Source organism: Strongylocentrotus purpuratus, unplaced genomic scaffold (assembly GCF_000002235.5).
Source record: "Strongylocentrotus purpuratus isolate Spur 01 unplaced genomic scaffold, Spur_5.0 spur5_scaffold_16, whole genome shotgun sequence".
Classification (NCBI taxonomy): Eukaryota; Metazoa; Echinodermata; class Echinoidea; order Camarodonta; family Strongylocentrotidae; genus Strongylocentrotus; species Strongylocentrotus purpuratus.
In genome coordinates, this window is record NW_022145601.1 from 4,603,527 (window position 1) to 4,628,562 (window position 25,036).

Genomic DNA, 25,036 nt, shown 5'->3' on the forward strand with positions numbered 1-25,036 from the left:
ACATTAAAACAAGAATTGAAACACTACTGTAAGAAAAGATGTGTCTTTAATTCTTTCTTAAAGATATAGACCGGTAGTGGTAAACTTGCGGTTCAAGGGTTTTGGGTGCAAAATATACATTCAATATTGTTTAAATATTGCCTTCAGAGGTTAAGTTGGCAATACTTCAACCTAAATTCGCAAAAAGCAGAAATATATGTCCAAATGTTTAATGTTGAAGTGCATTCGCGATATCTATCCAGGCCAGATCAATATGATAATTTACCAAATATATCAATTAGTAGGCGGTTTCCTGGCAAAATTTGTATCATCACGTATTAGTCAAAAGATATTCTTTCACATGATTGGTAATAAGAGCTTCCATTTTATTTTTTGACAGGGGGCATTTCCAAAACTGATCTATACCTTTAAAATCATTTAGGGAAGATGTATTCCTGAGTCGTCAAGGACAGAGACTTCCACAGAGCTGGAGCCGAAACCGAAACCACAAAGGATCGGTCTCCATAACTGATGTAGTGTACGTACTGGATTATGCTCACGAATTAGATCCGACGTAAAAGATGGAGCAAGATTATTTTGTGCTTTTTATTTAGGCTCCCCACATTTTACATTGTATTACCTTACTCGTCATATCTATATGTTGTGAAACTTTGTACCTATTTTCCGTACATTATACTTGATTTGAAATCTTTAAAATTGTGTGTAATCTATGCTTATACGCTTGTATATATAAAACAAAGTTGTTTTTGATGTAAACGTGGACAAAATAAACTTCAAACTTCAAACATGATGAGATTTAGATTGCAACACGTTTTTCAATGGGCAACCAGTGTAGTTTCTTTAGAAGTGACGGAATCTATTGAACGAGCACCACCATTAACTTTGTTGCTGTGTTTAAAATTCTCTGAACCCGGTATAATTCCCTTTTTCGCAAGGCCAAACAACAATACATGATAATAGCAGATGTTTTGTGTGTAAACAGACAGTCATCAAGACCACAATTTCATTATTTTTTATGCCTCCGTTACGAAGTAGCCGGAGGCATTATGTTTTCGGGTTGTCCGTCCGTCCGTCCGTCCGTCCGTACGTCTGTACGTACGTCTGTACGTACGTCCCGTTCTCGTGATCACGTTATCTGAAGAACGGATCAATGGATTCCTACCAAACTTTGGTCATATATGTATCTAGCAAAGTCGATGAACTGATTAGATTTTGGGGTCACGAGGTCAAAGGTCAAAGGTCACAGGGCTCATTATGTATGCAAAAACAGCTCGTGATCGCGTTATCTGAAGAACCGATGGATGGATTCCTGCCAAACTTTGGTCATGTATGTATCTTGTAGAGTCGATGAACTGATTAGATTTTGGGGTCACGAGGTCAAAGGTCAAAGGTCACAGGGCTCATTATGTATGCAAAACGGCTCGTGATCGCGTTATCTGAAGAACCGATAGATGGATTCCTGCCAAACTTTGGTCATGTATGTATCTTGCAGAGCCAATGAACTGATTAGATTTTGGGGTCACGAGGTCAAAGGTCAAAGGTCACAGGGCTCATTATGTATGCAAAAACAGCTTGTGATCGCGTTATCTCAAGAACCGATTGATGGATTCCTGCCAAACTTAGGTCATGTATGTTACTTGCAGAGCCGATGAACTTATTAGATTTTGGGTAACGAGGTCAAAGGTCAAAGGTCACAGCGCCCATTATGTATGCAAAAACAGCTTGTGATCGCGTTATCATTAGAACAGATTGATGGATTCCTGCCAAACTTAGATCATTTATGTATCTTGCAGAGCCAATGAACTGTGTAGATTCTTGGTTCATAAGGTCCAAGGTCATGGGCTCATTATGTATGCAAAAATAGCTTGTGAACGCATTCTCATTAGAACTGACAGATGGATTACTATTTAACTCTGGATATCTTGCAGAGCCAATGAGCTGAGTAGATATTAGGATCATGAGGTCAAAGTTCAAAGGGTCATATATGTATATGAGAAATTGTTTGTAATCACGATATTCTGAGAACCTGTTAATGGATTACAATTGAACTTGAATTTGAAAAATTTCTTCTGTTTTGGTTTGTAAAATTGCTCTATGACGGAGGCATCATTTTCGACTGCGCGCAGTCGAATTCCATCTAGTTTCAAATGACTTCCCTTTCACTGCTGTTATATTTCCGCGTTATAAGGGATATAGCGAAGTACACGGTTTCTGTTCTCTGTATATAGGGCCAAAACTGCATGAAGAAATAAAGTAAAGGTACAATGATTCCTATTCCAGCGACAACAAATGTTTTTTGTGTAAACAGAACAAGTTGAACTGTCTCTGAATTGGGTTGTTGGTTAACAAACTAGTTAGAAAAAAATGCGAATTAGTTAGAATGGGTTTGGACGTATTGTGAATGAGTTACAACTAGTTAAAGGGCAATTCAACCCGTGTAATAACTTGATTTGTATGCCAGCGGGAAACTAACAGAAACAGAAGGGCAAAAGTTTGAAATGAATCGGACAAATAGAAAGGAAGTTATGAATGTTTAAATAATGAGATCACTAAGTCTATGCTAATCTCAAATTGGCAGTTCGGTCAGTAGATTGTGACATAGGACGTGGATAACTCTCCCATGTGCCGTGTACAAAAATATCATTAATTTCAGTTTTTTGGAGTCATTCTATATAAATTATGTTGGAACAGATGAGAAAGTAGTCCAGCGCTACATCACTTTGACATTACCGCTTCAGCCAATTTGAACTGCCCATACGTATAGTGATTACAACTTTCAAAAATCCATAACTTTCTTAATCTGTTTAGTCAGATTTAATTGAAACTTTATAATTTTGCTTCTCCGATTTTTTTGTTTTCTTTTAAGAATAATTATGTATTGGGGTAAGATTTCCCTTTAAGAACATGTTTAAACTGACTTCGGACGGGCTTGGAATGCTTGGAAATGGAAAATTTACCCCGATCTGAACTTGATTATGAACTGACTGTGGACGGGGTACAGACGAGATGGATGTATTGAGGTCTGTTTATGAACGAGCTAGGATCGTTCATAGACATTATTTACACATTACACCCCGATCACAACCCGTTTTACGATTATCTAGGACAGTTCCAGATCGTAGTGAGAACAAGACTAGTTTGATATGATGGTATCTCCTTGGTGTGATGGGGGCTTTCATTCCCGCTCTCAAAACCTCGGTACGATTGCGGTCTTCGGCAACGTAACTCTCCTCGCTTCCCTTGCGATCGCACGCACAGTGGCGACAAGTCTTGCGTGCGCACGTACTTCTTACCCACAAATCGGAATGAGCAAAAATCGACCGTTTTTTAAGGTTTTTTGTCCAGTAGTGTCAATGGCAGTCCAAACAAATCTACGATTTTTCTAAAAGGACTTTTGGATGTGTAAATTGGCCTTTTAACAGCAAACATTATTTTCGTTAGAATATCACTTTTTGACAATTGACAAGGGGGATGCGGTATATAAACCAAATATTGACGGATTATTTTTCAGGTAACAGTTAAAAAACTATAGCTCATCGGTGATTTTGCGAGACTTCTTCTCGAGACAAAGTTTCGCGGCACTGTTCAGTTTTGAGATCACCTAGGGCAATAGTTTTAACCGTGCCCTTCAAAGCAGTCAATATTTGTATGAAGTCAAATTTTTATCGAAAGTGCTTGATGGTGTTTGCTTGACTATTAATGTTAGTCGAGCGAGATGCGTAAATATTTACTAGCACATAAGAGATCACGTTTGAGATTTTACCTGGAACTTATCCAACTCCATGAATCTCATCACGTTGTCGGCTATTGTGATTGCTAGTGCTATAGGGTTAGACCTGTCTATGTACTAGGTGGAAAGCTTGACGACGTCTCCCTGATTTTACTTCTCCCATTTGCAAATTTTTCGCGCTTTTCAGCTAAATTAAGTTCGCTAAATTGCGCCTTTAGGTAAATGTGGTCTCACATTTAGCTAAAAAATTGAGTTGGGACCCTACATATTTGCTTGGGGACCCCTCATTTTTTATTTTTATATAAGAAAAGGAACAAGTTACTAATCAAAAGATTTTTCAGTCTTCCCGTTATGAAAATGTGCTTATAACCCCATCAGGATTGGGTTTTTCCTCTTTAATAAATGTACTTTTTCGCACTGCGACCTCACATATCTTAAATTTTTTCCTCGCTCGCTCGAAAATGAATCTTCAGACCATCACACCAAACTGCAAAGTATGATGCTTAAGCAATAACTTGTATAATGAATAACGAGAACAAGTTTAAAATCAACCCTGATATTGTAATCACAATGTACGGGTATATACCAATGTCTAAAAAATTGCATATTTTCGCTTTGAGATTTCCCTTTGAAGGTGTCCTTTTTTCTCCTGAAAGTGCCCTTTTTTGTTGGTGCCCCCCCCCCCACTTTGGAAGTCGCTCCGCCGCCCCTGGGTCCATGGGCGTGAATGCTGCAGATTTCTGAACATGCTAGTGCAGTGACCCCTAAGTTACCACAATATTGATTTAGATATCCGGCCATCGGTATGATTCGCACAACCTTGTGTGCTATACAGAAAATCACCTCAAATTTCCCCAGATCTTTTGAACACGCGGAGATCGAACTCCCAATATAGCTTCGTGCCTATAGAAATATTAATCACAGCAAAATTGATGTATATGCTGCATGAATTCGTTTGGTACTTTGCCCTCTAGCTAACCCTTGAGAACAATACTTCCAGTAGTGTATGAAAGGATGAACCATCGGTGCATAAACATGATGAAATGAAAAATTATTGTGTACATTTGTACATCATCCGTCTCGATTGGTTTTACCGTTTAGTACACGATGTTTATCTGCCCATGTGATGATAGCTAGTACCTCGAAAAATTCTGATTAAATATCCTACAAAACAACGATCTATCTGTAAAAGCCGAATGGTTGACATATTAGTATGATGGCGCTGTGGACAAGCGCGGCCCTAGTCGCAGTGACTGCCGTGGCGGTGTTGTGGTTGCCTGGCTTCTTTCGACAGCAGCCTCCTGTGATCGTCGACGGGTTCGTAGCAAAAGGATTCGAAGAGGTTGAGGAAGCCTTCCGGTGAGGATATGACACACATTGTGATTTTCTCCTTATTTTAGTCAGAGTATAGTGTGATTCATACGAAAGAACACTTTCATGATCACAATAGTGAAGAACATTAGACCTGTTTTTAACTTACATGTATTTAATGTCATGCAATGTCTCTCCCCAATGGCCCTTCATTAGGGTCCACATGCGAAACAAATATATTTAGTGGAATCTCTACAGATATAATTCAATTTGCATATGTTAGCTGTTGCTATGTATGGCAAGCCTCTGAGTTTTTAATTGATACCTTTCTTCAATTAGAAGAAGGCCTATATGCACTTAATCAGTCAACAGTCTATAGAGCGCAAGATAAGCCATGATCGAATTACGTAAATATTTTAATAGATCTGGCGGTGTTTCACAAAGACTAAAATCGACTTTAAGTTGGACTTAAAGATAAACTCCAGTTCTGGTAAAAAAAAAAAAAAATAATTCTCACAGAATCAAACGAAACTGAATGTTTAAGATTACAAATAAATGACATGTGCCGAACAATTTTGGAAGAAAATGTATACTGGCTGAGTAATGAGCATAGAAAGACAAGGAAATCAAGGTAGTACTAGCCCCCGACACCATGTGTGTTGTCCCATATATAGCTTTCTGTGTACAGTGCTTGTTACTTTACCAAGACCCGGTCAAATTTATTATGATTTTGATGACTCCAGAACATTACAGTGCACACCAATACTTACATGCTACATGATCAACTTTTTTCTGATCCATTCCTCACCTTTTCTTTCACAATGCAATAGCATTACCAGTACTAAAGTTTATCTTTAATTGTGACAAGCCATTCATGCCACCGGTTGCTCTCACTATTCGTCTCTCAATTATGATCTTTAGATACTATTTTTGTCCTTCAATAATGATCTATCAATAAATGTAAATTCTGTAGATTTGTGACCACGATTTAAACATCCCTTCAGAGACCAATGCCAGTAAATGGTAAGAGCAAACAGTGGCATGAACTGCCTGACATAGTTAAGTCGAAATTAAAGTCGATCTTAGTCTTTGTGAAACACCCCCAGTTTACTAATGTATTTTAATGTTTACAGGTTTTTTCCCCTAACCCCTGGTTATCAGTCCCACTCATATGCTATGAATAACCATGGCACCTCTATTGGTGGAATTAAATTTGCAGCATTTGTTGTTACCATGCTGGGTAAGCCTATGGCAAACTTTTCAGTCGTCACGAAAAACCTGTGTTCAAAGTATCAGTAAACAAGTATATTGCCGCCGTTTATGTTCTTTATTGAAAGAAGTTGCGATTGTGTTATATATCATTATACACAAGAGTAACATTGATTAATATATGAAATCAATCAATACATATCTTTGGACTAGCCTGTATTATGAAATCCGCCAAACCTGTGGACATAGCCCCTATGATAAGCTCAGAGAAACCGAGCGAAGTTAAGGCATAGGACAACCTCATGCATGCGAGAAATCTTTGAAAAACACAAATAGAGTTTGCAGTAAACACTGTACTCTAAACCTATTATATTGATTTAACATGTCGTATTACATTTTCCCGAATTTATAAATACGTACGCCATTCCCTCCGCTTTCACCTCCTGTTCCTCTTCCTCCCTCTCCTTCTCCTAATCCCTCTTTGACTATTTCTCCAACTCCAACGCCCCTCCAGAGTTCTCTCCAAGTATATTTCTGTTTGTGCTTTCTATGACGTTTTATCATAAAGAAGGTCACTATTGCCTCGTCGATGTTTAGTATGTTTGTTTCTTTCTGCCATCATTGACGAAATCTAGATCTGTTTGTCCGTGGTCTGTCAGTCTGTCTGTCAGTCTGTCTCTCATTCTTTCTCTCTCTCCTCTCTTCTCTCTTATTTCATGATAATCGTCGTCATCATACTTGAAAATATGATGAATCATTATCATCTCTTTCATTTTAGTTATTATTATTTTTGTTAATATTATCATTATTATCATCATCATAGTTATAATTATGATAATAATGATAATACTAATAATAATAATTATTATTCTTTCATTATCATTGATATAAGTAGCAGCAGCAGTAGTAGTAGAAGTAGTAGTAGGAGTAGTAGTAGTAGTAGTAGTAGCTGTAGTAGTAGTAGTAGTAGTAGCAGTAGTAGAAGTATAAAGCATTAGTAATAGTAAAATTAGTACATGAGTATCATTATCATCATTTACGAGTCAAATCACCATTTCTCCCCCATTGCAGGAGAACCTATGAAACAAACTTAAACCCTCGTGAAGGGGGTTCGGCCTTTTCAGTCTACTACAAGGGAGAGAAGGTTGTAGACATCTGGGGAGGCTATGCCGACTTCGAAAGCAGACAGGAATGGAGAAGAGATACGATATCAGTTTTCTTCTCTTCAACAAAAGGTTAATAATAATAATAATAATAATAATAATAATTATGTTTAATTTTTATATAGCGCTTAATACAAATATCTCTAAGCGCTTTACAAATATACTATTACCCCCGGTCATTGGATTCAGTGCTTGCCCGCACACACTGAGTGCACAATCTCCACTCCCTGGGGAGCATTCCAGCCAGGCGTTACATGACGCTCAAAACTGTTTGACCAACAATGACGGTCGCATCCTACAGGGTACCCATTTAACACCTGGGTGGAGAGTAGCAAGTGCAGGTTAATATATTGCCAAAGGATATTAGTGCCGTGTCGGGATTTGAACCCTCGACCTTTGCATCTCCAGTCAAGCGCCTTAAACCACTCGACCACGACACTCCTACTCTTTTTATTTATTGTAATGTTTTCTCTATATTTGCATCAAGGTGTTGCAGCCATCTGCATCGCCATGTTGGTAGAGAGGGGTCTCTTGGACTATGATAAACCAGTATCTCTATACTGGCCAGAGTTTGCTCAGAAGGGCAAGGGGAATATTACCGTCAGACAACTTTTGGAACATCAGGTAAAATTTGTAAATTTTTAAATGAATCAGTAAATACATTTGTTTGAATTTTTGTTTATTTGTTTGTTTGTTTCTTTCTTTAGTTAATTATTGTAATGCATTCATTCATTCACTCCTTTATTGATAAGTTTATGAAACTTTTTATTTATTCAAATAATTAATCATTAATTAATTATTAACTTATTGACATATTAAACCTATTTATTCATAGTAATATTAACATCTGGACAAGTAAGATCTAGACCTCTGATGGATTCCAGGCCCTCTTTGATAAATGTAGAGGGAGTTTGGGTGAATAGTTTCGGGTGACGTAATTTTGAAGTTTTCACATGTTCTTATAGGCCTGCAGAACATCCAATATCATTTTTTTTTTGGCTGCTTATGTTTTCCGAACAGGAATATTCTATCATCATATGAATTCAACAAACTTCTACATCGCCTCCTCCCTCCTTCTCTCTCTCTCTCTCTCTCTCTCTCTCTCTCTCTCTCTCTCATATATCTTTCTCTCTTTCTCTTCGTCGCACTCTTATATCTCTCTCTGTCTCCTTTTTCCCTCCTCCTCCGCCTCCTTGTTCTTATTCTTCTTCATGCTCTTTCTCTTTTTGTCTCTCCATCTCGATGAAAGGCAGGTCTCGTATTGGCCGCACCTCCCGGCTTGAGCTTCGACCTCCTTAGCGACGTCGCCAAGGCAGGTGATCGGATGTCATCGACCGAGCCGTTGTGGGATGTCGACGGGAAGACTCACGGTTATCATGCGATCACCTTCGGTCCTCTCACCAATGAGCTTCTCCGGAGGGTCGATCCGAAACACAGAACTATGGGTCAATTCTTCAAAGAGGAGCTGGCACAACCGTTTGGTAATAGTGCAATGATAATCAAAAATAAATCTTCATTCACACCGCCCAAACAACTAGAAAACAACCAATGTTTGGCCCTTTAATGCAATCTACGATGTTGCCAATAAAGTTGCAATATTTTTTCTTGCCTCCTTTTATGAAATGATTGTGACAACATGTCATTTATTTTCTCGACAGATAACGTTTATATATTCTTTGAACTGATTGATCAATTCCCAAGACAGATTGATCAATACAGTTCTGAGAAGATATTGGGTGGTATCCTCGAAAGCGGCCTAAGTTAAATCCATGGACTAAACCTTGTTTAAACCATGGATCAGTTAGTCCACCTTTCGAGAAATGAAAATGACTTAGTCCATGGACTAAAGTTAAGCCTGGCCTAACTAATCCACGGACTAAGTTAGGCCAGGTTTAACTTAGGCCGCTTTCGAGAATACCACCCATTAACTTTATCTATAACGAAAAAGAAATCGTATTATCACAATCGTTTCATTAAAAAAAAGGAGGTTAGAGAACAATATTTAAACTTTATGGGCAACAGTGTAATCTGTGTGCGGTCCGCCGCCGATCTGGCGTTTATATTTGTTTTCTTCTTTTCCCTTTCAAATTACCTTCCTCATTTGATAGTGGTAGGGGCGGGGGGGGGTACGCTAATTGGTATCGTATTGATTACATATTCTAGGTTCGATTCGACGGTTTTTATCTGAAGTTGGTTAGGCCATACTCTGACCATTATTTGCCCTAATTCTTTTGATGGAAACTTTTATGAATGTCTAAGACAATTGCAAACAGAGCTGTCCGTTGTATGACCATATGGGATTACACTTCCCCTAGATCACATATGATTGCATGACTCTTAAATGTTAATCTATAGCGTTGTCCGTCATTATAGTAGGAACTTTTAGATTTGCGTGGACTGATACGTGTGACGTCCATTCAAGGCAGTGCATTAACAGGACGTCGATCGTAGCAATCCACGTTGTCGTTGTGCAAATCTAAAAGTCCCTATTGAAATGAGCGGACATGGCAATGACGTAATCTGAACGTGATTCCTATGGGATGTAAAATAGCGTGATGAAATTGCACTTGGCTTGATTTCTCGAAAGTCTTTACGGTATAAATAATTTTAGATTTATTTCGATGAGAAAGGAAGACTCGGTATAACTTGACTTATGTTTTCCCAACAGGTCTTGACTTCTACATTGGTCTGCCTTTGGAAGAGAACTATCGCACTGCGAGATTGTTGGGTGGCGGTTCAAACGTGATAACAGATCTGCTTCAAGGTATAAGCAGCCCTACAAACAGACAGATAATACTCCACATGATGCAAAGTGATCTCTTAACGCGTATTATTGAAAACTCGGGCATTGGAAACGTAAGTCATGCAATGGCATCGCTAGACCGTAAATGGTAAGGGGAGGGGTAGTACGATTCAAGCTTCTGAGACAAATCCTGCATCAACCGGATTCCTAACTTCAACCCTTGACCGATCATTGTACCTAACTCTAACCCTTAACCTAAACTACAATACAATTGCAACCCTAACCCTATAACCCTATACTTTTGACAAAATTAAGCCCTGAGCAATGTCTGATAGCCCAAGGGGGGGGGGGGGGTGACAAACAAAATAAAGTGTCAGTTTGCCGAAAATCTCATAAAAAACACCAAGGCACCATCTAATTTTCAAATTTCGTGACATAAATCTTGAAAATGGCCGTCAGAATTTTACCAGACGGGAGCTATCAGTACACACTCCTTCTCCTTCTCCTTTGGTTCAAATGATGAAGAACAATACTTGATCGGTGTAATATTTGTTATCGTTGCCTTTTGTTTGTTGTTTTATTTTTCAGATTGCCGTTTTAAACAACCCCTACAACAGACAAGTGGAACTGCCATCAGCTTTGGGCATAGGCACTGCAGAATCGGTTGCCAAGGTAACAAAACATTAACAGCATTTAATGATAAGCCGGGATGGGATTCAAACTCTGAACCTTTTGATTGAGAATCAAGTAAATGAACTGTCCTGTCATTTCCACCTAAGTACGTCAATAAGTATTCATGTCTTTATTAATATCCTAAAACTATTACCAATTATTGCGAATGTTCCTCTTTTCGTTTATCGCCTTTGTCTTTCATTTTTCTCGATTATTTAGAAAGTAATTATTGCCTATTCTTGACAGGAACTTCGGCGGAAATAGCACGGCATTCCTCCCCCCCAATAACTATTGAGTGGTTGTTTCTTTACTACAGTTATATGGTATTCTAGCAGCAGGTGGGGTGGATAGCTGGACGAACCGCACTCTTCTGACCAAGCCCATTCTTAGCAAACTATTCACCTCGACCCCGCCCACTTTTGACAAGACGCTTGGCGTACCGATCGCATTTAACTTAGGCCTCATGGTATTTGACTCAGTGGTAAGTATTGGCCTAACGTGCAGGCCCGTAACCACGAGCGGGGGGGGGGGGGGGGGGGGGGGGCACGTGCCCCCAATTTCTTTCCAAGATCAGTTGAACTTTTTGAGACCCTCCCCATGACGTCGATCAAATATATGTATGTGCCCCCCCCCCAAAAAAAAAAAAATAAATAAAAAAAAATCAAACTCTGGATACGACCCTGCTAACCTGCAGTGGCGGGTCCAGAAAATCCAAATGGAAGGAGGAGGGGGGGGGGGTGATTATGATAAATGTAGAGGTGTCGTGGTCTAGCGGATACGTCTTCGGACTGTGGGTCATGTGGTTGGCGGTTCGAGTCCTGCTGCGTGCGTAACTAATTCCTTTGTAAAGATATTAATCTACATTTGCCATTCTTAAACCCAGGTGTGCAATGGAGACCAATAGGAAGGAATTCCTTGAAATATTTAAGCACCGAAATGGGTAGCCTGGCAAAGCCGGGGTACTATTAGAGCGCCTTGAGCACTTTGTGATATGTGCGCCATTGAAATATCCATTATCATTAATAATTAGGCTTTATAAACACGAGTTAAATTCAGGCTCTCACTTACAGAGCGTCCCCTCTTATACAGCGTTTCATTTGACTGACATTTTGGGTTGTGTTGGGGGATAGGAGTAGGGGGCAACATTTTGACTGAAATCTTGGTACCGGTGGCATAGTCTGAATCCACCCATCAAGCTTACGACATATAGGTAAACATTTGCGCAAAGCTGGTTGCGTTCAGGTAAAGTTTTTATGGGGGTTAATAAATACAACTGCGCAAGCACCGATGGAAATATCGGTTCCACGCAATATAAGTTTGTCATTTGACACTTATCATCACGTTTTCCTCACATAAAAGATAAGACCCTTCACAGAATACGGTCCTAGAACTCATCGTTATTATGACGTCATTATTCATATGCAGGAAGGGGAGATACTGTATGGACATCCCGGTGCAAGAGGACAGATAGGGTTCGCTGACCCCAAGAATCAGCTCGGGATGGGGTTTGTGAGCAATACTATGTCACCTTTCTTCCTCCGTGACGACCCGAGGACTGGTGCCCTGCTGTCCGCTCTCTACAAATGCACGCGAAGAATCGAGAACAAATAATGATAAGAATTGAAGAACGTAAAAGTTTGCTGATACAGAAATAGAAATTACCTTATCCTCACTAAAAAAGCAAGTTGAATAAAATCTTTTAAAATTAATATTTTGGACAGGGAGTTGGAAAATTAAAAGCATAATATTATCCGAAATAAAGATGGCAATGAATTATATTGTGTTTATATTATGTTTATTGATACGGCATTGTATATGACAGCCCGTCCAGGTCTAGAAATAGCTTTTATGAAACAGGTGGCCGTTTCTCGGTACCGTCATAAGTCTAACTTCTCGGACATCCCGTTCAAACGTGTGTAAAAGAATTAACATGCATTTCTATGCGATGTCCACGAACTAAGACTTATGACGATTTCGAGAAACTGGCCCCAGGGTCCTAATGGAAGCCTGCTGCAGCTGGGCCTACCAATTGTCACATTTTTGTGTTGCTTGTCAAGTACGCATACAGTAGATTAGAATCAATGTGAGGTGCTGTTGAAATTGTACATAATAATAATAATAAGTTGTCAATGTTCTATGGGTAGAATATAGAACAGCAGGTGACGTGTAGCTTGGGTGAGACATATAATATGGTTTGATGGAGTATGACAAACTTGGAGTTGTATACACGGAAGTGAGATAAACATGTAAAGCGAAGTAACAGGAGTATGTGGGTAGACTTTATAGACGGAGGTGATTTAAAAATGTAAAGCCAAGGAACGGGTGTAATGTGGGTAGAGTATGTACTATGGGGTGTATGTATAAGTTTGCGGGAGAGAGTGTTCAAGGCAAACATGAGGAGAAAAGAAGATATCATATATTCTAATGTGAATGAAGTAAAATGAAGCAGTATATTTTACTTCTATATGTATATATATATATATAAACTCAGTCTTTAAAGCAAAGTAAGAAGTAAATATCCCCCTTCTCTCCACCCCTCTCTCCCTATTTCTCCCTCTTCTCGCTATATCTCTTTTAATACGTCTCTCTCTCTCTCTCTCTCTCTCCCTCTCTCTCTCTCTATATTCCCCCTCACTCGTGTATACATGTATTTTTGATTATCTAGATTTTTCTACAAGTTAATGGCATAGAAAACGTACTGTATGTATGTCGATTTGTTTTCTACATACAGAAACCAATAAAATAAATGTATAAACACTGGTGATATACATGTATCTCAGGGGTGGTGGAGCATCTTTAAAGAGAGAGGGGGCGGGGCGGGGTGCACCAACAAAAAGGGCACTTTGATGAAAACCCATAAGGTGTGTATACACAAAGCAGGATTTTTTTTTGGAGACATTGAAACTCAAACATGCCAGTTATTACGTTATCAAGAATCATCCTTGGTATTTTGGCAAGAGTTAAAGTATGGATGCCATGCATTACCACAAAATGCCATCCAAAGTTTAAAAACAAAATCTGATAGTCATAGTCATAGCCCTTTAATAATTTGAAGCGCACATGTTGAAGTAGAGGAACTGCAAGATCATTGTATAAACAGCGTTCGGTCAATAGTTCGATTTGCGAACTTTGTATGTACAGTGTACGTTGTGTTGGGACTTTGGACCTATAGAGCGTCTCCAAACCCGAGTCACATCAACAAAGCCGACACCAGACCGATTACAAACCAAACAAAAGATAACATAACGCCGGATGGACAAGGATCGCTCGGTGTGGACTCTGAGTTGAGTTCGTTTGGCGATTTGTCTGGGGCATCGTAATAAGCTCGGTCATTTTGGCTTACTCACGCTCATGAAGCGGATTCATCTTCACTCTGGTTCTACAAACTCCAGGGCCTGGAACCATTCGCAATCATGTCGCTGATACAGAATGCCATCTTGGTGGCCGTTACAGCATGCCTTGTTGCCTTCCTGCCAGGGTATTTCCAGAAGGTACCACCCATAGTCATCCATGGAGAGGTTGCCAAGGGGTTTGAACCCGTTCTCGCGAAGTTCAGGTATGAATTAAACATCTGTAAACTTAGTGATCTTAATCTGGAGGTGTGGTATATGACTAAGGCATTGATTGGGCAGTATTACTGTATTTAAGGATTTAAATCACTAATTGAAATGGGCATCGCTACTGAAATGCGCGAATGCGATGTTCACTGTACTAGTTCTTAATTTGTTTTGTACAGCACTTACCCATATGGTTTACATATATGGGGAAGGAGGAGGTACACGATTTCATAACTCTTTTAGCATTCATTTCCATGGCATGGTTTAGCGGGATGTTCCTACTTCTGATATAGGGGCCGGCCTAGCTGTGAAGTATAAAACATCATAATAACCACGAGTCAAAATATTGCTCGTTCGCTTTGCTGCTAGCTCATAGTGTAGAGTTGATATTCATCCAAGAGAGATTCAACCCCGCATGGAGAAGGCTGAACTTACTAGAGGGGGGTTAATGATCGATTGCTAGAGTGTACATATGCATGCAAGGGAGAGAGAGAGAGAAAGAGAAAGAGAAGGGAGAGAGAGAAAGAGAGAGAGAGAGGGGGAGGGAGGATGTTGGATGGGCGTGTAATCCCACAAGGTTAGTGAACATGGACCTAAACATTTGAATTCGTTATTTTACTAAATTACGTATATACTACCTGCAGAAACTTAGCAAACACAAGAAAAACCTAATCAGCTAACTAATCAATCAAACCACACACAGGAAAGATATTAGTTGATCTCACATCTGAGTCATTCCCTTTTCTTTCTCTTTTGGTCGAAAGAGAGAATTTTGAAAATGGTGCAGACTCCCGATACGGAGGATCAGCATTGGCCGTGTATCATAAAGGCAAGAAGATCATAGACATCTGGGGAGGATTTGCCGATGTAGAGAGCAACATAGAATGGCGTCAAGACACAACGACGGTTGTTTTCTCTGCGACTAAAGGTGAGATCCCGGTAGTGTCACTTCGGTGAAAACCCACGAGAGCGAAAGCCCACTATAATAGACCAATCGGTCCCGTGGGCCTTTTAGTACCCTTTTCGGATGGCTCACTAGAACCGACGGTCGTCAGGGCCGACAGTCTACAAAACCAACAACTGTCGGTCGCATGAGCGTTAAAGTCACATTTCAGGGGGCTCACCACACAAACGGCCCCGAGACCGACAGCTCACAACGGCGACAATTTCCATCTGTCGTATCAATTTCTTTGTCTTGTTGGTCTGATAGCTTGTCGGTCTAGTGGGATGTTGGTCTCGTGGGTTGTCGATCAAGTAAACGCCTTTTTTTCAAAGCCGGTCTCATCCCTAAGCTGTCGGTCTACTGGATGACCTTATCACTTTATTATTGACTCTGTTTATGCATATTAGAAATGTAGCGTAAACCTTGGGGTGTTTCACAAAGACTAAGATCAACTTAAAGTTAGACTTAACTAAGGCAGGCTGCTCAAGCCACTGTTTTCTTTTATCATTAACTGGCATTGGTCTCCCAAAGGACTTACACATCATCATGGTCACAAATCTACAGAATTAACATTTTTGGATTATTCATTATTGAAGGATAATAAAATATCTAACAATCATATTGGTGAGAGCAAACAGTGGCATGAACGGCCTGCCATAGATAAGTCCAACTTAAAGTCAATCTTAGTTTTGGTGAAACAACCCCAGGTCATTTTCGGGGAATGTTCGTGGCTGAAATGTTTTTGGATTTGGGATACGTGTACGTCTTTTTAAAGGGGAAAACAATTCACGAAAAGGGGGTCACATTTTTGCAACTTTCGCAAACAGGAGAGAGCGTATGCACTTGCTTTCCTAAAGTGTGGTACGTTTGTGAATGTGTCTCGATAATCCCATATAGGGCGATGTCTAGAGCTCTCTTTTACTTGTTTTTACGGAAAAATAGGGTCAGGTTTTGTGGAGAATGTTCTAGAAGTACGCATAATAGGGGGTGATTTTAGACTCCGCTATTTATTATGATGCAATATCACCGAGATTGAGATCCTTCTGTGGTATATTTGAACTTTGTTCGGATGGCACTTGTTGTGTCAACAGATCGACATTGACAAAACTTTTGCTCCGATTCTGAAACACAAAATCCTGGATTTACCTCTGCTATAATGATAATTATGAACCTGTAGGTCAGTCAGGAACCCCATGACTTGTACAAGCCGATCGCCTGTCTTATTATCAAGATATTTATGGTAGGAAATCGAAATTAAATTTTGCGTTTTCCTAACGGTTTTCATAACACTACAGTCTATCGGGGAAAATGAGTATATGGTAAAACTTGAGATTTGACATTGTTAAGCGATGCCTTTAAAGATAAAAGTTATATATCAATAATGGTGGTGATAACACATTGAGAAGCAATAGGCTATTTTCGTAATGTAACCAAATGCTATGCAAACGTCTTTGTGAAGTGCATAATACGATTGATTTCATTCCCTTGTTAAAGATAATTGCACCTCAATAGGCAGAATGCTTTTGCATAATTATACAAGTGTGTTATATTTGTTGGTATAGGACAAACAATATGGCTTATCCCACCTAGCAGTTTGCATTCTGACTATTGAATACAATTATTCTTAACAGGTGAATGAAATAATTTAAATTGAGGCAATTCCCAAAGGCGTATGTATTAAATTGGGTTACCTTACAAAAATTGCCTTATTAGGAATGGCTTATTATACAGCACTCAGGTATAAGAGATTGCTAAAAATGGGCAAAGATTGCCCCTGTATATTCAATTCAATGGAATTTGTCATTATTTTGATACATCGATTAGTTCATGATATCTAACTTCACAATAAAAGGACACTTTGTAGATTTGTTCGCTGAACTGATGATTGGACGTCATACAAATACTCGCATAACCCAATAAAGAATTACTTTCATGTGTGGAAATCACTCCTAAAATACGTGTGGGGGCGCATATTTGAACTCTGTGGGGCTTTTTTCTGACAAGAAAGGGTCATCGGGTTTTAGAATGATTTTTTTCCTCCAAAACTAGATTGGCAGAACAAAAGAGAAAATAGTTGGGTACATATTTTGTTAGGCTATGGTGCCCCCTTTCCAAAGTCGTGAAAGGGTCTTCCTCCTTGTCCCCGGGATTTCAGCTCGTGCTAGCTCTTAACAAGAAAACATTATAAAATAATTCTATCATTCCTACACACAGGTATAGCATCAATCTGCATCGCCATGTTGGTGGACAGGGGTCTCTTGGACTATGATAAACCAGTATCTCTATACTGGCCAGAGTTTGCACAGAAGGGCAAGGGCAAAGTGACCGTCAGACAACTCATGGAACATATGGTCAGTTCAGAATTATTATTATTTTTATTATTGTTATTTTGAAACACGTTTTAAAAATTTAAATGAGTTAGATCTTAGTAGGGTTTGTTAGAGTCCTGTTCTCTATTCAAAACAAAACAAAACGTAACACAAATTAATTTTCTTGTTAAAATGGACGTGATTATCAAATAATGTTGTTTAAACAGAGATTAATGTTGTGTAAGAGATTGTTTAAACAAAGTTGTAATTTTTGAATGGCTCAGCCGAACATACACTACGTGCATGTTTTGTCATATTAACATGACTTATTCACATAACTGCGACTTAATCAATATTTTCCTATTGTCATTACCGTTTACTAGGTTAATGATATATGTTTATTTTGCAAATGAGTATTTTTTTAAAAACTGTTTTGTATAAACGTTATAAACGATGTAAATATGTTCATGTTTATTCAGGGCCCCATGGAAGACCACTACTTGTTGGTGGATGGGCTACCCTGTCAAAAGATTAGAAATAAATAAATAAAATAAATGTGATTGATAAGAGCAAGTCGTTAGTGTTCATCTAAACGCATAAATTGGACCATTTTAAAGGTACGTATTACAAAGTTTTGGTATAGGGTCATGAGTTTGGTTCAAATTAACATATTGGAAGCATATGCGTTCCTACAATATACATTGATCGTTGTCGAGGTTGAAATCGAGTCTAAAGTTATGAAATTATAAATAATAAACTCTTTATGTTGTATAGCTCCCTCTCAAGGTCAAGATATTAATTTAGCTATGAAACGATGTTTCTTGACTGAAATCGACCGATTAGCTATTCTCGTTTGGAAATTATATATCTCAACTACATATTCTGAGATTTTCATGGTCGTAGCTACGATTGTACGGCCATAGGCGCTATTTGAAATTTATCAAAATTTACCGGGAGCACCGGTAAATTTTTATATTCAATTTTTCTCGAAAACAGAAGTGTTTTAGGGGCTAATTTTTTTAGTGCTTATAATACATCCACAGGGGCATCCAAATATATCAAAATTGTAAAGATTCACTATCCACCCAATTTTCAAAATTTCCCAAAACTTTGTATTACCTTTAAACAAAACTTTTCGAAGACTGTGGCCGAAATCTTTGTAACATTGACTGACCTTGATAGGCCGGCCTGACCCTCATGGCTCCACCGGGGATGACCATCGACACCCTGCAGGATGTAGCACGAGGGGGAGAACTGATGGCAGCAGCTGAGCCTCAGTGGGAAATAGACGGGAAGAAACATGGTTACCACGCCCTAACTTTCGGCCCGCTCACCAACGAGCTCCTGCGTCGAGTCGACCCGCAACACCGCACCATGGGGCAATTCTTTGCAGAAGAGATCGCAGAACCTTTTGGTAAATAAACTAATATATGTAACCAATGCCAATTGGCACAGTCCATTGTGTGACACACGTGCCAATCGCCTCAAAATATAGACACTACTGACTTGTACAATATAGTCACACAAAAGCTTTGCAAAATTACCAGTATCAATCTTGATTTAATAGCTTCATGGCAACTTTCTCATACTCTCGAATAATCTTTAAGCCATTTGTATGAAAATACTATATTTGAGAGACCGGTACTCAACTGGAAAAAGAAGAAGAAGAAGATGATGACCCCCTGTGAAAAAAAATGTAGCGCAGAGCGGTCATTTTTAGTTGCTTGACACATAACGAGATGAAGGAAGGTATACTGTCTATGCGGAATCGTATTAAACGTAATAATCGTATTTGATCAGGTTTTGCTAATCATGATCTTAATCATGTTTGTTGTGCTATCATTTTATATGATCAGAATCGGTCTTACCTAATTTTAATGAGTGAGTATTCAGTCTATCACTGCCCTCATAAAACACTGACAATTTCACTCAGTCTGATTTGAAATGAACTATATATAAATACATGATGATGATGATTTTGGACTTGTTACTAATCAACATTATCATTATTATCGTCGTCACCATCGTCGTCATCATCATCATCATCATCACGACGATCATCATTTTCATCATCATCATCATCGTCGTCATCATCACCATCACCACCACTATGTTCATAATCACCATCATCACCACCACCATCATCATCATCACCACCACCACCCTCACCACCAACACCATCACCATCATCACCACCACCACCACCTTCATCATCATCACCACCACCACCACCATTATCATCACCACCATAACCATAACCACCACCACCATCATCATCACCACCACCATCATCATCACCATCATCACCACCACCACCATCATCATCACCACCACCACCACCTTCATCATCATCACCACCACCACCACCATTATCATCACCACCATAACCATAACCACCACCACCATCATCATCACCACCACCATCATCATCACCATCATTCACCACCACCACCATCATCATTATCATCACCATCATCCTCCTCCTCCTCCTCCTCCTCCTCAAATATGACGCGGCAAAACCGCGGCGTTTTTTGACATGATGACGTAGTACGTAAAGTGTAATGCGCTTCACATTGCCCATCTCATCACACTGAGCTGAAATACGCGTAGGACCTTAGTTCCGCGCAGTTGTCATTCATTTACACATACATAAACCGCTGCGGTTTACCGCGTCATTTCTGAACAAGCCTCACAGCGTGTCCACACACAATTTTTGTTATCCTGAAACTCTATAACGAAACGTCGTATAAAGAATCATCGTATACATTCCAGGGTGTCCACACAAAAGAAACGTCGTTTAAAGAATCATCGTATAAATTCCAGGGCGTCCACACACACAAGAAAGTAATCCTGAAACTCTACAGCGAAACGCCGTATAGGTGCGCAGTTTGCTAATTAATGCGGTCATGAAACGGAAGCGGAAATGGGACGTCAGGTCTCCTTTCGCGCGCGGTCACGTTAAGCCCCGCCCAGTTATACCATTCTAGTTGACCAGTTATACTAGTTACATACACACACAACACATTCCGTGATTCTTTATCGAGTTTTAGTTCAAAACGATGCCCAGACCCGCGTTTCGTTATACGACGTTTCGTAAATACGACGTATCGTTAGTAAGCGTCCACACACACACACACACAGTTTTATCGTATAACTATCCCGAAACGGTATAACTCTACCGTTTCGGGATAGTTATACGATGAATTTGTTGTGTGTGGACACATGGTCAGTTGTGTTGTGTTTGTCTGACAGGAGTGGACTTCCACATTGGACTGCCATTTGATCAGAATTATCGAGTAGCTAGATTGATTGAAGGAAAGATTGGTCGGCTGTGGGGACTCGACGATCCTCTCATTCGCCAGATGACATTACATTTCCTAACGACTCCATATTTCAAAAACATCCAAGAAAACCAAGGGGCAATCATGAACACAGTAAGTAGTTTGTCAATTCATACAGTTGCTCTAGGCCTATAGCTAATGGTAATCAGTCCCCGTCTTTTTTTGAAGGGGGGGATTTAGGGGCGGTCTGGGACTAACATTCGGTTGGGGAACTTTTGTGATACAAGAACAATCAACATAGTTATAATTTTGTTTATACTGGCCCTCAGACCACAAATCAACCAGCCCTCAAGCGACAATATTGAGCGCCCGAGGGGAAAAACTCATAAAACTCATCATGAAGTGTCAGCACTTGTGGGCATACGTAAATAAAATATCCTTTTCATTATTACTGCATCAAAATCAAGCTTGATATACTTTTCCTTTCATTTTGAATGTACTGTTATTGAATATGTTAGAGTTTTCATATAATTATAGGACTATGTAAGAAAAGAAAATGTATACATGCATGTATCATGATAGTGTACTGCATGAACAATGTTGCCTATACAGTAGGAACAAAAATCGTACGTCTTTTGATGAAAATAGTGAGAATGTGGTCTATTGCCCTATAGATTTCGTATATGATTATCTGTTGGAGTAAAAACACTAATTAAATAAAAAAAGATTTCATTTTTAGTGCTCACTACCGCCCCCGCCCCGCCCCCACCCCCTCCCCCGGTTGAGCGAAAACAACGGTCTGCACGATTTTCCCTGTTGAGCGAAAATAACGGTCTGCGCGATTTTCACATTTCCAGCCCCCCCCCCCTTCCCCCCCCCCCCCCCCCATTGGAAAATCCAAGATTCGCCACTGATTGAAGTCACTACCTTATGACCATTTCCTCTCATCTGAACAATGTTACCAAGTCCCTTTAATTTCATTATTATTGTTTTCATCGTTATTATTATTATCAGTATCATCAGTACATGTACCTCTTTCTTTTGGCTAGCTGATGGCCCTAAACAGTCCCTATCTTCGGGCTGTCGAAGTGCCCTCTGTCAATGGAATTGGGACAGCCAGAGCCATCGCAAAGGTAGGATTCACTTTTTACTTCATGAAGCTAATATTTATAATAATAATAATAACCTTGTAAGTTACACAGGGAAGCCTCATTAGCTTCAATGCTGATCTTCCTGAGGGCCCTGCAATTATTATTACCCCAAGCGATTGCAAGGTACCCATTTCCACCTGCATGGAGAGTGTCCAATGTGGATTACTGTCTTGCCAAAGGACGTTAGTGCCGGGCTGAGATTTGAACCCTCACACCTTGGATTGAGAGTCAAGTAAATGAACCACTTTACCACGACACCTCCACATCATGAGTGTGCTCAGCTAATATGTCAAAAGCCCAAATGGTGCCATGCCCATGATGCTACCCCACTGGTAAATGAACTACATTAGCCCATTACTGAGAGAATTCAACACCGTATACTTGTCAGCCACAAACTCATTGCATTTTGGAAAAAAATGTACTTCACTCGACTTCTTTAATAGATGAAGAAAAAGATCGTTAGATATACGTCTACAAATCTGAATTCGTCCTTGACTAAGGGACAGTACCTTGTATCCTCTGGAAAAATATAAGTTTAAATATAAATGCAACTATCATTGTATATTATGCTTCATCTTCTTCGTCGTCTTCTTCTTCTTCTTCTTCTTCTTCATCATCTTCTTCTTCTTCTTCTTCTTATAATATCATTGTTATTCATTAATTCATTAATTGATTAATTAAGTAATCAAATAGTATTTATACGTAGGGTAAAAAAACCAAGTGAGTTTTATTAATATTACTCTTCCTACTGGCCCCACACTTATTATTATTCCTGATTCAATATTGTTGTTATTATGATGTTTTTCTTATTCTTTTAATTATTCTGATCGATATTTCAACATCATTACTATCAATATCATCATTACCTTCCTTTTTTCCCATCATTAATATAGTATTGATATTATTGCGAAAAAATATCCAAAGAATAGTAGTGCAGGGCAAATTCATTGAATTTCCGTTATAACTACTACAATGAGCGTTATGATTCATCATGTCAATTGTTACTGTCATTATCTTTTTAATCATTGTCACATCATTATCCTGGTGGTTATGATTACAATCTTCATATTATTATCATTGTGGCGATTAACATCATTTGGTCGGCACCCAACTTCGAATGAGGACCTCGCTGCTCGTTGTTAATGCGTTAAGATTGCTTACGGTGTAAGACTTTAAGTAAAATTGAGGTTTCGAAATGAAAAAAAGCGTCGGTAAGGTCTTTACCAAAAAGACTACCTCACAGAGATAAAGTTTATGGACTCCTGTAAACCTGGCTTCTGATTCTATTCTTAGGTTTACGGAATTTTAGCGGCCGGTGGCGTCGATCCAGAAACTAAACTGAAGTTGCTATCGAAGGAAAGGATTAATGCATTTATGAACGCCAGCACTGTAACACAGGATGAAGTGCTAGGATTTGACTTATCACATACTTTAGGGATGGTCACAACGAAGTATGTCATGGTGAGTACTAATGATGATAGTAAAATTAAAGACAGCATTGATTATTTTGTAGTGCGCCATCGATCTAGCAGTTGCATTTTACAGTCGTTTTAAGACAAAAGTTCGGAAGTACAATCATACTCATAGTTTAAGTTTCCCCTAAAAGGTGTTGCTCTTGTAATGCCCTCATCTTTTGATCATTCCAACTGAGTACACCCTTTTTAATGTAGAGCACAAAGATCACAAAGACTTACGAAAGATCAACTTATACTGGCCTTGTCCATCACCTTCTGAAATGTGTGAACACCCCCCCCCCTCCCCCGAGTTGATGCAGAATGTTTCTTTCATGATGTAATGGCATGTCGAATAATCAATTGATCTCTTAATATCCCTCATTTCTGCTCTCTTCAGAACGGTTCGGTTATGGGATTCGGTCATGAGGGTGCAGGCGGTCAGAAAGCATGGGCAGATCCGAAGAATAAGATCGGTTTTTCGTTCGTCAGCAACGCCCTTTCACCTTACACGCATAACGGAGATCACAGGAGTCAAGAATTGACCGAAAATCTGTACGAATGCTTAAGGAAAAAGTAGTAGATGTGGACATCTTCTTTGTAATGCCCTTGTTGAACCTTGTTCAGATATGCAGCGGTAAACCGCGGCGTGTTTTTAAATGATGACGTCACGTATAAAACGTTTCACATTTCTGTATCTCATGAAACAGACGTCAGTGAATGCACAAAGGACCCTTTTTTGCCTGATTATCATTCATTTATATATGCATAAAAACCCAGAGGTGGTATTTGTTAGCCACGGTAAACCGCGTCATATCTGAACTGTAGTTTTATAAAGTAGTTTAACCGGAGTTTAGAATATAGCTGCGAACATGATACCTGCAAAGTGACCGTTTTATATCGCTATTCAAATCTAATTCAATCTATTTCCAATCCAATAGATCTGGTATAGTGTCTTTCCTAGTAGTTGCAGATCTAAAGCGCTGAATAATTTGCTCCAAACACTATTGTTACGTTACTTAAAGTTAAAACTTTGCTTGTGATATTGACTTTTCTGCTTCGCTACCCCTGCCCCAACCCCCTCTCTCCCTCCCCTCTCTCTCTATCTTTTTTTTCCTCCCTCTATGTTTCTCTCTCTGTCTCTCTCTGTCTCTCTCTGTCTCTCTCTGTCTTCCTACCACTTTCTCTCTCTCCTCACTCTCTCTTTCTGTCTCTCCATGTCTCTTTTTCTTTCTCCCTACCCCTGTCTCTCTATCTTTTTGTTTCTTCATGTCTCTCTATCTTTCTCTTCGTCTCCCTACCCCTATCTCTATCTCTTTCTCCATCCCAAGTCTTTTTTTTCTTCTTTTCCTCCCCTACATCACCTCTCTTTCTTCTACATTCCTTTTTTTCTAATATAGTCTTAGCTTTGTCTTGTCTTCATACGCCCTTTTCTCCACTCCCCCCCCCCCCAAACCGAGTGGAGATTGGCGTCGTTCCGTAGGTTTCTCCATATATAGTTACTCGCATGATGTAA

General features: G+C 39.4%; 2 protein-coding genes across 2 annotated transcripts; both read left to right on the top strand.

Moving 5' to 3' along the window:
• Positions 1-4,820: 4,820 nt before the first annotated feature.
• Positions 4,821-12,547, top strand: LOC575771 (beta-lactamase domain-containing protein 2). The gene is made up of 8 exons (XM_776148.4): positions 4,821-5,089; positions 7,322-7,485; positions 7,901-8,037; positions 8,663-8,894; positions 10,082-10,269; positions 10,745-10,828; positions 11,145-11,309; positions 12,254-12,547. The coding sequence occupies exons 1-8, from the start codon at positions 4,944-4,946 to the stop codon at positions 12,437-12,439; spliced, it is 1,302 nt and encodes a 433-aa protein (XP_781241.2). The 5' UTR covers positions 4,821-4,943; the 3' UTR covers positions 12,440-12,547.
• Positions 12,548-14,086: 1,539 nt separating this feature from the next.
• LOC575700 (beta-lactamase domain-containing protein 2) lies at positions 14,087-24,458 on the top strand. The gene is made up of 8 exons (XM_030986572.1): positions 14,087-14,384; positions 15,150-15,313; positions 17,543-17,679; positions 18,820-19,051; positions 20,890-21,071; positions 21,968-22,051; positions 23,363-23,530; positions 23,921-24,458. Exons 1-8 carry the CDS (start codon positions 14,242-14,244, stop codon positions 24,098-24,100), a joined length of 1,290 nt encoding a protein of 429 aa, XP_030842432.1. The 5' UTR covers positions 14,087-14,241; the 3' UTR covers positions 24,101-24,458.
• The last annotated feature ends 578 nt before the right edge of the window (positions 24,459-25,036 follow it).